Genomic DNA, 15,879 nt, shown 5'->3' on the forward strand with positions numbered 1-15,879 from the left:
CAAGGTTAGAGCTACCATCAGTCCTGTGTCATGCCAACAGTAAAGCCTCCTGATACCATTCATGTGTGGGGTTTCTTCTCAGCCAAGGGAGTGGGCTCACCCATAATTTTGCCTAAGAACACAGCACTGAATAAAGAATGGTACCAACACATCCTCTGAGAGCCACATCTCCCAACCATCCAGGAACAGTTTGGTGACGAACAATGCCTTTTCCAGCATGATGGAGCACCTTGCCATGAGGCAAAAGTGATAACTAAGTGGCTTTTTGCCCTGTGTGCTCGTGCTCATTCCCGGGATCACCCATACGTGCTGACTTTCGCTTTGCCCTAAATGGCATATATTATATTATTATTATTATTAAGTGCTTTTTGCCCTGCGTGCTCGTGCTCAAATCATTTTGATGCACTATGAGAGGTAGACACTCCTTTTCAGTTATCTTCAGAAAAGAAGGGTTCCTTTAAGTACAAAGTCATACAGTTTTTTGTTCATGAATAATGTTGTATATTTAGACTTTATGACTTAGACTTCCATTGTACTTTGTAGGATGATATTAACATTCTGAATTCAATAATATATGGATGATATCATAACATTCTGAATTCAACCATGCCATGCTCTACCAACTGCATGTGGTTACTAGCTAGCTAAGGTATTGTATGTGTGAACGATGCCCTGCTCCTCGACTGATCCCAGTCTTTTGTATTGTGCATCTATGTTGTAGAAAGAGGCGACAATTGGCAGAACATTTTTGATCTACAAATGTTTTGTCTTTTATTTTGGATGCAGAGAGAGAATTCTGATTCATTGAAACAACCTGATCTCCAAAGTCCACATCTATAGTCTCAATCAATCACACACAAGGTAGAGCTACAGCTGTGCAGTTACACTGGTGCCGTGACCTGGATTCATCGTTGATCGACGTTAGCTCAATCACCACGGCGCTGCTGCTCTAGAGACTCTTTACATCATTGAGGTACTCCTGTCGCCTTGTGGCAAAGAGCGGAACTGCAGCCTATTTTCTTTCCTGTTTAATCATTTTTTCTGAAGACAATGTATTGAGAGTGCTGTTTATGGTTAACTAACATAGAAGTGTGTTCAACAACATACATTTTAACATAACAGTGGTTTAGTGACATGGCATCTTATAATGGTGATGATGAACCCAAATTCACTGCCGGGAGGTGGAGGTTTTTGTCATACCCTGATTAAACCACTGTAGAGCGTGTAGGTGCAGTAGGTTCCCCCATGTTTTGCTCCAAAAAAAAGTTCTGACGAAAGCCCTTCATCTAGTGTTAATCAAAATGCCCCTGTAGATGGTCTAGCTGAGCTGGTCACTCAGTTAACCCGGGAAATAGGGAGCTCCATTAGGGAAAAATACAGAGTGGTAGGTTCAGCACTCATGAGCCACCAGTAGGTACAGAGAAGATAAGGGTTCAGCACTCATGAGCCACCAGTAGGTACAGAGAAGATAAGGGATCATCACTCGGAGTCAGCAGGATATGTAGAGTTCATCATGCAATCAGACGTGAAGGAACCTACATATAGAGGAGATGGTACAGACAAACGCTCCATTCATAAATGGGAGGAGCCGATGAGAATATACTTGAGGAGGAAAGGGGTGTCCTGTTGGGGAATAATCAGATGAGATGATTAGTCGATTATCTGGCAAAGAAAGAGACATGGTAAAGATACATTTACGCAATCAGTCAACTGTTGATCCTACAGAGAAGATAGAGATTGTATTGGACATTCTGAAACAGACTTTCAGCGAATTGGCCTACTCATGCAAGCCTTTAGCTGAGTTGTACAATACTAAACATGTACCCGGAGAGGCTGTTATGGAGTGTTGGATTCGATTGAACAAGGCCGTAGATGTCGCTGACGAGGGCCTTAAGAGACAAGGTAAGAAGACTGACAGCACCAACTCAGATGTCTTCATGATGTTTGTAACACTGCCCTGACCCCAAACTGGCAGAAGTATTCCAACACAAGTCTGCTGAGAAATGGACTGCAAGTGAAGTACAGGAGATAATCTTTGAACCCCAGGCAACTCCATGTGAAGGCGGGGCCAATGCGGATGTGTGCAGTGACACTTCTCTCACCGCCAAACAAGATGTGCAAGTATCGAGACGCTCATTCACCTGCTTGAACGTACCTCAGAGAAGAGCATACCACCTGTTATGGTTTCACACAAGCCCTTCAGGCGTAGGAAATTCAGGGTTTGTGGATCAACAGATCACTCCACTGTGATTTACTCTCGACATGAGAACTTGTGCCTCTGGTGCTTTTCCCCTGATCATTGGAAGTCAAATTGTCTAAAACAGGGGTAACGCTATGCCAATTCTGGCGGTGAGAGACGCCCAACACATCAGCAGAGAAACCTACCACAGCAGCAACCGTTCAACTGACATGCCCACAGGTGAAGGGGGGAAATGTGGGTGTTCAACTGAAAGAATTTGATGATCTCGAGAAAACATATGAGATGTTGTGCTCTGATGTGAAAGAAGGAGAGAAAATTGTTATGTTAGGTTCACAAGAGGCTGAGGCTTTTTCAGATTTGTTTTACAGCTCTGTGTCTGTACATGGGAAAGTGCAGCTTAAGGGCATGCTTGACACTGGATCTATGGCCTGTACATTGAGTGAACATGCTGAGCAAAGACATTTGGAAGCAGGTGCCCTTCCTCAGCATTATCAGCCTCCTACAGAGTTAGTGTTAGTGGGTTGTGGGGGGGGGGGAGAAGGCCTCATCAAAGTGTTTCTATGATTTGGATATGCAAATCTATGGGATAGATGTTAAAGTGCCCACCCTGGTTGTTCCTGGACAGCATGATGATCTTATCCTGGGATCGAATGTCAATGTCTATTGCATGAGGGGCCTTGATGAATCCTGGAAGCTAGTCAACAACATGGATGGCCAGACTCACTCAACAGTGTGTGGGCAGTTTCTATAGATGATGACAAGTGTCACAAGATGGAAGGGACAGGAATTTGATGGCAAGATTGGGACCATGAAGTTTACTCAAGCTGTGACTCTTTTTCCCAAGACTGAACACTTAGTTTGGGGTAAACTTCCTAAAAAAGAAATGTGGCATTGTCTCCAGGCAGCAATGTAATAGTCAAGCCTACCAGGTCAAAGGTCATGCCCAGAAACATACTTGTGGGTATTTATTATGCCCATGAGAGGACATGGCTGGGCCCCTTTAAAGGTAGTAAACTGTTCCAATAAACATCTCACTCTAAGACGTAACATGAAGCTGAACGATGTGTCTACATGCTTGGCTGATGAGGATGCAACAATCTTTCAGGGCCTTCACGGCAGGTTGCCTAGTGGTTAGAGTGTTGGGCCAGTAACCGAAAGGTTTACCGTGGAGAAGCCAGGGGTTATGTTCACCGTATCCACCTGGTTGATAACAGACCCTTCCGCCTACCATTCAGAAGGGTTCTCTCATTACCTGAAGCTGAGGAAGGCGTTAACGGATATGGAGGATGTAGGCCTTATACGCAAGTCGGTTAGTGAGTATGCCTCCCCTTTAGCCATGGTATGGAAGGAAGACAGGAGTCTGAGTTTAGGCACTGACTTCAGGTGGATGAATGCACGGACGGTGAAGGACGCTCATCCCCTTCCTCATCAAGCAGATTTTCTCACAGCCCTTGGTGGCAGTGCATTTTCCAGCACCATGGACTTGACCCTCAGGATTTTATAACATCCCAGTTCATGTGAGGACAAGAAGTGCACAGCCTTTACCACACCGATGGGACTTTATGAGTACAATCGCATGCCACAGGGTCCGTGTAACAGCCCGGCCTCTTTCATGAGAATGATGGTAAGTATATTTGGGGACCTACATTTCTCAAATCTCCTTTGTTACCTGGATGACTTGTTGTTCCACCGAGGAACTGGCTCTGCAGTGACTTGAAGTTGTGTTTAGTCATCTAAGTACCAACAACCTCACACTAGCACCCAAGAAATGCCACTTCCTACGAAGAACAGTGAAATTCCTTGGACAAATCATTAAAAAGGACAATATGTCAGTGGACTCTGTGATGTTTTGTATTTCACCTTTATTTAACCAGGTAGGCGAAGGTGGAGAACAAGTTCTCATTTACAACTGCGACCTGGTCAAGATAAAGCAAAGCAGTGCGACACAGACAACAACACAAAGTTACACATGGAATTATCAAAACATACAGTCAATAATACAATAGAGAAAGTCTATATACAGTGTGTGCAAAGGATGTAAGTCGCTCTGGATAAGAGCGTCTGCTAAATGACTTAAATGTAAATGTAAATGTAAGATAAGGGGGGTGAGGCAATAAATAAGCCATAGTGGCGAAATAATTACAATTTAGCAATTAAACACTGGAGTGATAGAGACTGGAGTGATAGATGTGCAGAAGATGAATGTGCAAGTAGAGATACTGGGGTGCAAAGGAGAAGGGGAAAAAAGAACAGTATGGGGATGCAGTAGTTGAATGGGATATTTACAGATGGGCTATGTACAGGTGCAGTGATCTGTGAGCTGCTCTTACAGCTGGTGCTTAACGTTAGTGAGGGAGATATGAGTCTCCAGCTTCAGTGATTTTTGCAATTCGTTCCAGTCATTGGCAGCAGAGAACTGGAAGAAAAGGCGGCCAAAGGAGGAATTGGCTTTGGGGCTGACCAGTGAGATATACCTGCTGGAGTGCGTTCTACGGCTGGGTGCTGCTATGGTGACCAGTGAGCTGAGATAAGGCAGGGCTTTACTTAGCAAAGACTTGTAGATGACCTGGAGCCAGTGGGTTTGGCCACGAATATGAAGCGAGGGCCAGCCAACGAGAGCATACAGGTCGCAGTGGTGGGTAGTATATGGGGCTTTGGTGACAAAACGGATGGCACTGTGATAGACTGCCTCCAATTTGCTGAGTAGAGTGTTGGAGGCTATTTTGTACATTGTTGAAGTCAAGGATCGGTAGGATAATCAGTTTTACGAGGGTATGTTTGGCAGCATGAGTGAAGGATGTTTTGTTGCGAAACAGGAAGCCGATTCTAGATTTCATTTTGGATTGGAGATGCTTAATGTGAGTCTGGAAGGAGAGTTTACAGTCTAGCCAGACACCTAGGTAATTGTAGATATCCACATATTCTAAGTCAGAACCGTCCAGAGTAGTGATGCTGGACGGGTGGGCAGGTGCGGTAGCGATCGGTTGAAGAGCATGCATTTAGTTTTACTTGCATTTAAGTGTAGTTGGAGGCCACAGAAGGAGAGTTGTATAGCATTGAAGCTCGTCTGGAGGTTAGATAACACAGTGTCCAAAGAAGGGCCAGAAGTATACAGAATGGTATCGTCTGCGTAGAGGTGGATAAGAGAACCACCAGCAGCAAGAGCGACATCATTTATGTATACAGAGAAAAGAGTCGGCCCGAGAATTGAACCCTGTGGCACCCCCATAGAGACTGCCAGAGGTCCGGACAACAGGCCCTCAGATTTAACACATTGAACTCTGTCTGAGAAGTAGTTGGTGAACCAGGCGAGGCAGTCATTTGAGAAACCAAGGCTGAGTCTGCTGATGAGAATGTGGTGATTGACAGAGTCGAAAGCATTAGGCAAGGTCTATGAATACAGCTGCACAGTATTGTCTCTTATCAATGGAGGTTATGATATCGTTTAGGACCTTCAGTGTGGCTGAGGTGCAACAATGACCAGCTCGGAAACCAGATTGCATAGCGGAGAAGGTACGGTGGGATTCTAAATGGTCGGTGATCTGTTTGTTAGCTTGGCTTTCGAAGACCTTAGAGATGTAGGGTAGGATAGATATAGGTTGGTAGCAGTTTGGGTCTAGAGTGTCTCCCACTTTGAAGAGGGGGATGACCGCGGCAGCTTTCCAATCTTTGGGGATCTCAGACGATACTAAAGAGAGGACAGGCTAGTAATAGGGGTTGCAACAATTTCGGCTGATAATTTTAGAAAGAGATGGTCCAGATTGTCTAGTCCTGCTGATTTGTAGGGGTCCAGATTTTGCAGCTCTTTCAGAACATCAGCTATCTGTATTTGGGTGAAGGAGAAATTGGGGAGGCTCGGGCAAGTTGCTGTGGGGGGTGCAGGGCTGTTGACCAGGGTGGCCAGCTGTAGAGAAATGCTTATTGAAATGCTTAATTCTCAATTATCGTGGATTTATCGGTGGTGACAGTGTTTCCTAGCCTCAGTGCAGTGGGCAGCTGGGAGGAGGTGCTCTTATTCTCCATGGACTTTACAGTGTCCCAGCACCTTTTGGAGTTTGTGCTGCAGGATGCAAATTTCTGTTTGAAAAAGCTAGCCTTTGCTTTCGTAACTGCCTGTGTATATTGGTTCCTAACTTCCCTGATAAGTTGCATATCACGGGGGATATTCGACTCTAATGCAGTACGCCACAGGATGTTTTTGTGCTGGTCAAGGGCAGTTAGGTCTGGAGTGAACCACAGGCTATACCTGTTCCTGGTTCTACATTTTTTTGAATGGGGCATGCTTATTTAAGATTGTGAGGGAAGCACATTTAAAGAATAACCAGGCATCTTCTACTGATGGAATTTGGTTAATATCCTTCCAGGATACCCGGGCCAGGTTGATTAGAAAGGCCTGCTCTCTGAAGTGTTTTAGGGAGCGTTTGACAGTGACGAAGGGTGGTCGTTTGACCACAGACCCCATTACGGACGCAAGCAATGAGGAAGTGATCACTGAGATCCTGGTTGAAGACAGCAGAGGTGTATTTGGAGGGAAGGATGATTAGGATGATATCTATGAGGGTGCCTATGTTTACGGATTTGGGGTGGAGAAGGTGGAGGCCATTGCCAAGATGAGCCAAGCCCAGCATATGGAGGTAGACGGATGCACTCCCTCTGTTTGGAGGCTGAAATCCATCTTGGTTATGGTATTACATTACCAGTACTTAATTCCTGACTGTTCCCCCATAGCCAAGCCTTTGTATGCACATCGGGGGTCAAAAGAGAAGAGGAAGAGATGGAAAGAAGAAAGGCAACAGTGTGGTTTTTTTGGAAGCTGATGCTATCAGATTGGACTGAGGGGTGTGTCGTTGCATTCTAGAAGCAAAAGGATGTTCTTCTGAATTGTGTCGTGTTGGCTCATCCTGATTTTGAGAGGTCAACCATTCTCTTCACTGACGCCTCTTTGGATGGTCTCGGGGCTGTGGTTTGTCAAGTGCCTGAAGGTGAAGATAAAGCAAGGCCCATAGCATTCGCGAGCAAGACCCTGAGTAAGTCACAGAGAAGGTATCTGGCACACAGACTTGAATTTCTACCCCTGAAATGGAGCATGTGTGAGAAATTCAGTCACTGGCTTAAGGGGTACAAGTTCACTGTCTGGACAGATAGTAACCCATTAACGTACATCATGACAAAACCCAAGCTGGACACTTGTGAGCAGTGATGGGTTGCCAAGCTGGCAGCATACAACTTCGATTTGAAGCGTATCCAAGGGAGCATGAATACAGTAGCAGATGCACTGAGCCGTGACCCCTTCGTAGGGACTGTCACGCAGAGACTGATGAGGGAGTCCTATCAAGCACTTCTGTCTGATGCTGTTGAGACGCTGAATGATGATGTTCAAGACGCCTTCCTGTGGGCTTCTTATCCACAGGAGTTAACTTCCTTGACCACTGCTGAAGTGAAAGCCATATGTCAGCTCCATATCGACTGGAAATGTTCAACAGAGATGCAAGCAATCCAGCTTGGTTCCAATATCCAGCAGCTGCTTTCTCCTGGTATTGACACCCTGCCTGAAATCTCATATGAGGAGGGAACTTTGGGAGGGAACTTTGGGATCTCCAGCTGCAAGACTGTGATTTCCAAGGCCATTCCTTTCATCTTCAATAAGAAATGGCTCACCAGACGGGACCGATATGCTGTTTCTTCTAAAGTGTTGTTGCAGATGAAGCAGTGGGACCACTTGATCCTAAGAGAGAGAGATCTGTATCGTGTCATTAAGGAGAGTCACACAAACCGGAGAAAGTTCCAGTATGTCTAACCAGAGGTGTTGAGACTCAAAGCAGTGACCGTCATTCACATCCTTGCAGGACATCAAGGCCAAGCTAAAACTCTAGCCCTGGCCAGACAGAGGTTTTTCTGGCCTGCAATGGAGAGAGACATCAAGGAGTATATACACTGCTGCTAGAGATGTGTTCTAGCAAAGACTCCAGAGCCAACGGAGCATCAAAACCTGCTCTCCCATGGAGTTGGTGTGTTTGGATTTTTGGACCGTGGAAGACAGTAAGAAGAACTCACGTTCTGGTGGTGACTGACCACTTCACTAAAGTTGCCCATGCATGGCCATGCAGAAACCAGACAGCCAAGCAAGTGGCTTGTAAGCTGTGGGATCATGTCTTCTGTGTCTACAAAAATGTGCTGCAAGGATCCCTACTGATCAGGGTGTGAATTTCAAGAGCGAGCTAATAGCAGAACTGCTTAATCTCTCTGGTGTTCAAAAGTCAAGAACCACTGCATATCACCCAATGGGGAATGGAGAGACTGAACGCTTCAACAGGACTTTAGGCAACATGCTCAGGAGTCTACCCCTGAAAACGAAAGAACATTGGCCTGAACAAATCCAGTCATTGACATTTGCCTAAAATGCCACTGTTCATGAGACTACGGGATATGCTCCATTCTTTCTCATGTTTGGTAGGGTCCCTCGGCTACCAGTGAATGTGATGTTCCACAATGTCTTGGATGACTCCAGTGTTGTGGATTGCAACAAGTATGTCGAGACTCTGATCACTGGGCTGAAGGAAGCTATGAGTGTTGCCCAAAGGCACACTGACATGCACCAGAGACGACATGGTTGGGAGTACGTCAAGCAGTTTAGAGGCATCAGTTTGTCCATGTGGGATCGTGTCCTCATCGCCAACAAGGGTGAACGGGGAAGCCAAGCCGCAAGTTGGCTGACAAGTGGAATCCTGAGATTTTCAGTGACTTCAGTCAATCCACAAACTCACATGTACAGAATCCAAGACCACGACGGCAGAGAGGTGGTGGTTCATAGAAAACTACTGCTGCTGGTGAACTTCCTGCCTTTTGAAATCGATGATTCAGAGCACTTCAATGACAGTGATGCTGCGGGATCTTCCATCAATGTAGATGCAGGAGAGGCCATGCACTCCGGTGATGGACTGGACAGGGAAGACATGAAAGACTGGGGAGGAAAGTGCATCTTGGATGGCGGAGGATTCAAGCAATTACTCCGAGCTCTGGACATTGGATGGAAAGACAGAACCTCCCTGAGGAAAATGACTTGGGAAGCACCCCTGAGATCCTGGAGCTGATTCCTTCAAATCTTCTTCTGATCACTGATCTAAGGCCAGAACCACTATTAGTCACCATGGCCCCGAGCCCAGTCTACTGTAATGCACCTGATAAAATCAGCCCAGTGGCAGGTCGCATAAGGCCATGGAGGGTAGTTAAACCAGTCAAGAGACTAATTGAGTCAATCCCCCAGAAGGTGCATATTTAACATAGTACAGAATTACAGTTTTTTTCCTTTACTGCTAAGAAGGTACATATAGTGTAAGAGGCACTGTGGATCTAGGGGCAGTTGAAGGCCTGACCAACCTTCACTTGCCTTGAACCCTATGGGTAACTTTGAGCTGAATTCAGAATTATGCCATGAGCTAGGTATTTTCCACATTTGGTGAAATTCAGGAGGGGGGAATTTAACAGTTGTTAAAATACTTTGTGAATTTCACCAGGTTCAATATAGCATGTTGATTTGTGATTATGCATGCCTGCATCCTGGGAATAGGGGAGTGCGTACTTGTGTTTTGCCCTGCGTGCTCGTGCTCAAGTGCTTTTTGCCCTGCGTGCTCGTGCTCAAATCATTTTGATGCACTATGAGAGGTAGACACTCCTTTTCAGTTATCTTCAGAAAAGAAAGGTTCCTTTAAGTACAAAGTCATACAGTTTTTTGTTCATGAATAATGTTGTATATTTAGACTTTATGACTTAGACTTCCATTGTACTTTGTAGGATGATATTAACATTCTGAATTCAACATGTGGTTACTAGCTAGCTAAGGTATTGTATGTGTGAACGATGCCTTGCTCCTCGACTGATCCCAGTCCTTTGTATTGTGCATCTATGTTGTAGAAAGAGGCAATTGGCAGAACATGTTTATGCTCTACAAATGTTTTGTCTTTTCTTTTGGATGCAGAGAGAATTCTAATGAATGAATACAGCCTGATCTCTGAAGTCCACATCTATAGTCTCAATAACACCATGCAGAGGTACAGTACAGCACCGGTTCCTTACAGTTGAAGTCGGAAGTTTACATACACTTAGGTTGGAGTCATTAAAACTTGTTTTTCAACCACTACAAATTTCTTGTTAACAAATTAGTTTTGGCAAGTCGTTTAGGACATCTACTTCGTGCATGAGACAAGTAATTTTTCCAACAATTGTTTACAGACAGATTATTTCACTTATAATTCACTGTATCACAATTCCAGTGGGTCAGAAGTTTACATACACTAAGTTGACTGTGCCGTTAAACAGCTTGGAAAATTCCAGAAAATTATGTCATGGTTTTAGATGCTTCTGATAGGCTAATTGACATTATTCAAGTCAATTGGAGGTGCATCTGTGGATGTATTTCGAGGCCTACCTTCAAGCTCAGTGCCTCTTTGCTTGACATCATGGGAAAATCAAACGAACAATAGTACGCAAGTATAAACACCATTGGACCACGGAGCCGTCATACTGCTCAGGAAGGAGACGTGTATCTCCTAGATATTAATGTACTTTGGTGCGAAAAGTGCAAATCAATCCGAGAACAACAGCAAAGGATCTTGTGAAGATGCTGGAGAAAACAGGTACAAAAGTTTGTATATCCACAGTAAAACGAGTCCTATATCGACATAACCTGAAAGGCCACTCAGCAAGGAAGAAGCCACTGCTCAAAAACCGCCATAAAAAAACAGATTATGGTTTGCAACTGCACATCGGGACAAAGATCGTACTTTTTGGAGAAATGTCCTCTGGTCTCATGAAACAAAAATAGAACTGTTCGGCCATAATGACCACTGTTGTTTGGAGGAAAAAGGGGGATGCTTGCAAGGCGAAGAACACCATCCCAACCGTGAAGCACGGGGGTGGCAGCATCATGTTGTGGGGGTGCTTTGCTGCAGGAGGGACTGGTGCACTTCACAAAATAGATGGCATCATGAGGTAGGAGAATTATGCAGATATATTGAAGCAACATCTCAAGACATCAGTCAGGAAGTTAAAGCTTGGTCGCAAACGGGTCTTCCGAATGGACAATGACCCCAAGCATACTTCCGAAGTTGTGGCAAAATGGCTTAAGGACAACAAAGTCAAGGTATTGGAGTAGCCATCATAAAGCTCTGACCTCAAACCTATAGAAGATTTGTGGGCAAAATTGAAAAAGCGTGTGTGAGCAAGGAGGCCTACAAACCTTACTCAGTTACACCAGCTCTGCCAGGAGGAATGGGCCAAAATTGTGGAAGACTACCCAAAACATTAGTTTAAACAATTTAAAAGCAATGCTACCAAATACTAATTGAGTGTATGTAAACTTCTGACCCACTGGGAATGTGATGAAATAAATAAAAGCTGAAATAAATAACTTATTCTGATATTTCACATTCTTAAAATAAAGTGGTGATCCTAACTGACCTAAGACTAGGATTAAATGTCAGGAATTGTGAAAAACGGTGTTTAAATGTATTTGGCTAAGGTATGTACATTTCCCACTTCAACTGTATATACAGTGCCAGTCAAAAGTTTGGACACCTACTCATTCCAGAGTTTCTTAATTTTGGCAAATTTTCTACATTGTAAAGTAGTGAAGACAAAACTATGAAAAATCACACATGGAGTCATGTCACAAGGTCAGCATACAGCATACAGCCCTATTTGGTAATTGACCAAGTCCATATGTCAAATAACAGCTCAAAAAAGCAGAGAAACAGCAGTCCATCATTACGTTAAGACATTAAGGTCTGTCAATCCAGAAAATGTAGAACTTTGAAAGTTAAGTGCAGTCACAAAAAATATCAAGCGCTTTGATGAAACTGGCTCATGAGGACGGCCACAAGAAAAACCTAAGACCCAGTTACCTTTTCTGCAGATGATAAGTTACCGGCCTCAGAAATTGCACCCAAAATAAATGCAATGAGAATGTCTTAACGAACTTGCCTAGTTAAATAAAATAATAATAGTCCCACTAAGCACAAACCAGATGATATGGTGTATTGCTGCAGAATGCTGTGGTAGCCATGCTGGTTAAGTGTGCCTTATCCTACATAAATCACCTCCATGTTTTACAGTGGGAACCACATATACGGAGATCATCCGTTCACCTACTTTACATCTCACAAAGACGCGGCGGTTGGAACAGACTATCATTTGTTTTTCAACAGGACAATCACCCAACACGCCTTCAGGCTGTGTAAGGGCTTAGATCAAGGAAAGTGATTGAGTACTGCATCAGACAGCCTGGCCTCCACAATCAGCCAACCTCGACCAAATTAAGATTGTTTGGGATGAGTTGGACCGCAGAGTGAAGGAAAAGCAGCCAACTAGTACCCAGCATATGTGGGATCTCCTTCAAGACTGTTGGAAAAGCATTCCAGGTGAAGCTGGTTGAGAGAATACAGTGTGCAAAGCTGTCATCAAGGTAGTGTGGCTACTTTAAAGAACCGGAAATATAAAAACACATTTGGTTACTACATGACTCCATATCTATTATTTCATAGTTTTAATGTCTTCACTATTAATTCTACAATGTAGAAAAAAGTCGAAATAAAGAAAACCCGTTGAATGAGTAGGGGTGTCCAAACTTTTGACTTGTACTGCATGTATGTATGTATATATTAAATTTCCTAGAAAGACTTGGAACAAATAGAAAACACACCGAAGAACCAGACAAAAACGGTCGTTTGGAATTAACCTTTTATTGAGTGAAAAACTCAAAGCACATTTACAGACGACGCCCACGACGACCTCCCTTTCTTCGGGTGCTGTCTGATGGAATAGGGGTGACATCCTCTGCAAGGAGAGCGAGCATTGGTGGTCTTCACATGCATTAACAGAATTGTACATTGAATCCCAGATTCATTGACATCCCCATTTACATTTGTAATTAATATCGTCTTTAGGGCATTGGAACAGAGCGACTCGCTAACGATATGTCACTCTGAATAAGTGAGTCTGCTAAATGACTGAAGTGTAAAAATGCCATGGTTGTGACAACAGCATACGAGAGTATATAAACTGTAATGTAAATGACACAGCCTCCTTGTTCAGGAAACTCCCAAGGAAACAGGCCAAGAGAAGAGTTGAATTGTTTCTTTCACATGTAGTATTCAAAGACCAGCAAAAATTACATTTCCAAATGAAAAATGTATATCCTCTGGAAAACATCATACAACCAATAGATTTGACCATTGACGCATGGTAGTGTTTCCCAACCCTCTCCTTGATTAGTTGACTCAGCCACATCAGTGCAGGGGCTATAACTAACATGCGGACAGGACCACCCATTGGTCCAAGGCGAGGGGTGAGAAACATTAGTATATCAAAAACATTATTCAACCAACAGGACAGCTGAGCTAAAGCTTACCAATGCGTCCGATTTTCATGCCTGAACGAGCCAGGGCACGGAGAGCAGACTGTGCTCCTGGTCCAGGGGTCTTGGTTCTGAAAGGCAAATGTTCACAGTTCCACAAAAGACAAATCTAATGTGTAGTCTACTAGAGAGATCCAGTTCCACAACTCAGAAGACTAAGCAAAATATCGACTGCACTCCTAAATTGATTGTTCTATTTACAGTGGAGTAGTAGTCAAAAGGAAACTATGTGGCCTACCAAAACTATTTAACCACATCAAGCACTGTGCAACCCCATGGATGTACAAAAGACAAGGTCTGATGGAACAACAAAAGGTTGCGCTTCAGCGAACAGTGGAAGGGATTCATTACCTGTTACCGCCAGTGGCCCTCAGCTTAATATGCAGGGCAGTGATTCCCAGCTCCTTGCACCTCTGTGCCACATCCTGGGCGGCCAACATGGCAGCGTAGGGGGAGGATTCGTCTCTGTCGGCCTTTACCTTCATACCACCGGTCACACGGCAGATAGTTTCCCTGGAGGGTGCCGGGACACATTTAGGGCAAAGCATTTGAAACCAACACTGAACATGGCATAGACAACAATGTGATGACATCGATAGATAATCTATCGGGTCACTTGAATATTTTCCAAAGCCGTGCATTCATGGTTCCAATGCCTCTAGTACTTACTTGCCGGAGAGGTCAGTGACATGAACGAAGGTGTCATTGAAGGATGCAAAGATGTGGCAGACTCCAAAGACATTCTCGCCTTCGGCAACCTGAGGTCCCAGGGCGATGACCTGTTCTTCCTTCTTTTCCTTACCCTTGCGAGGTGCCATAGCTGCAAAGGAATGCACGTTGGTCAGCATTTAGTTTAAGCGTCAGCTACCCATCCTGGCATTAGCAAGTGACCAGATTGGGGCAAGGCAGGAAGTAACGTTTCCATATCTATATCTATCAAACTGGCTAGATCCTAACTCCTGGTAGGGGATGCATACATTACGAGACAACTTCACCACAAGATGCGTTTGAATTGCTGTATTTAAAAAGTGTCACTCACTAGTTGTGTGCACAATGAGAATATTTAACAAAATCTCAACCATTATTGCAACTGACCAATAATTACTAGCTAATGTTACATACAAGCAGTGGTGGGAAAAGTACTCAATTGTCATACTTGAGTAAAAGTAAAGATAACTTAATAGAAAACAACTCAAGGTAATCAACCCTGTAAAATACTACATTAAAAGTATTTGGTAGAAAAAAAATAGTACCAAAAGTAAAAACCATTTAACATTCCTTATAGTAAAGCAAACCAGACCTCACAATGTTGTTTTTATTGATGGATAGCCAGGGGTACACTCAAATGATGCATTTGTGTTTTTAGTGAGTCCACCAGATCAGAGGCAGTAGGGTAAGTAAGGATGACCAGGGATGTTCTCTTGATAAGTGTGTGAATTGGACCATTCTCCTGTCAACATGTAACGAGTACTTTTGGGTGTCAGGGAAAATGTATGGAGTAAAAAGTAAATTATTTTCTTTAGGAATGTAGTGAAGTTATTTAGGAATGTAGGAAAAATATTACAAATGTACAGATACCCCCCAAAACTTCTTACGTAGTACTTTAAAGTAGGTTTTACTTAGGAACTTTACACCTGCGTATACAAGTGTCACATGGCAACACACGCCAGTGGAGTGGCCTTCACGTCAACTAACTTTTTGTTAACTACCATACACCAGAATGTATTAAAACGACTGTGTACTTGTCACAACAATGTAAAGACTAAACTACAGTAGCCCATAGTTTACCTGGTTAGCACGGTCCAATCAACGCGACAGCAAGTTAGCTACAATGTCTAACCGTTAGCGCACCATGAGCAAGCTACACTCCACATGACACTCCGGTACAATTAAAGACATAGATAACACTTCCCAGCAGCAAACATGTACACGAGTGAAGACATTCGGCACAATATGGTTAATATAACTAGTTACACATGAACCCCACTCAATGTGCTTCAGCAAACTACATTTTCAGGCCTCGCGATGATGAAAATCGCTTCTTCCAGCCTACACTAAAGTAGTCCAATCCATAAACTTCTAGTCCTATTTTCGAACAAATTGCACATTTTCCTTAGGTATAAGCGCTTACTTTATCGAATACAAGGACAAGGGGTAACATACACTTGAAGGGATTGAGGATTCCTTTGGATAACAAATCTGCGATAATTTACCTGTGTGTGTCTCTAGTAAAGCCGAAACAGAAAAGGAAAGAACTTTCGCAACCGGG

At 43.8% G+C, this 15,879-nt stretch overlaps 1 protein-coding gene across 1 annotated transcript in view; it reads right to left on the bottom strand.

Annotated features, from left to right (window-relative positions):
• Positions 1-12,920: 12,920 nt before the first annotated feature.
• The window catches only part of rps14 (ribosomal protein S14), a 3,033-nt gene continuing 74 nt past the window's right edge, over positions 12,921-15,879 (bottom strand). Inside the window, exons 1-5 of the mRNA XM_046317323.1 lie at positions 15,824-15,879; positions 14,280-14,430; positions 13,962-14,123; positions 13,605-13,681; positions 12,921-13,030 (exon numbers count right to left, since the gene is read on the bottom strand). The exon at positions 15,824-15,879 is cut by the window's right edge and continues 74 nt beyond it. Of these exons, the coding sequence (XP_046173279.1) occupies positions 12,963-13,030; positions 13,605-13,681; positions 13,962-14,123; positions 14,280-14,428 (456 nt within the window). The 5' untranslated portion in view covers positions 14,429-14,430; positions 15,824-15,879 and the 3' untranslated portion in view covers positions 12,921-12,962. The remainder of the gene's footprint in view (positions 13,031-13,604; positions 13,682-13,961; positions 14,124-14,279; positions 14,431-15,823) is intronic.

This window comes from Oncorhynchus gorbuscha, linkage group LG20 (assembly GCF_021184085.1).
Source record: "Oncorhynchus gorbuscha isolate QuinsamMale2020 ecotype Even-year linkage group LG20, OgorEven_v1.0, whole genome shotgun sequence".
NCBI classification, from domain to species: Eukaryota; Metazoa; Chordata; class Actinopteri; order Salmoniformes; family Salmonidae; genus Oncorhynchus; species Oncorhynchus gorbuscha.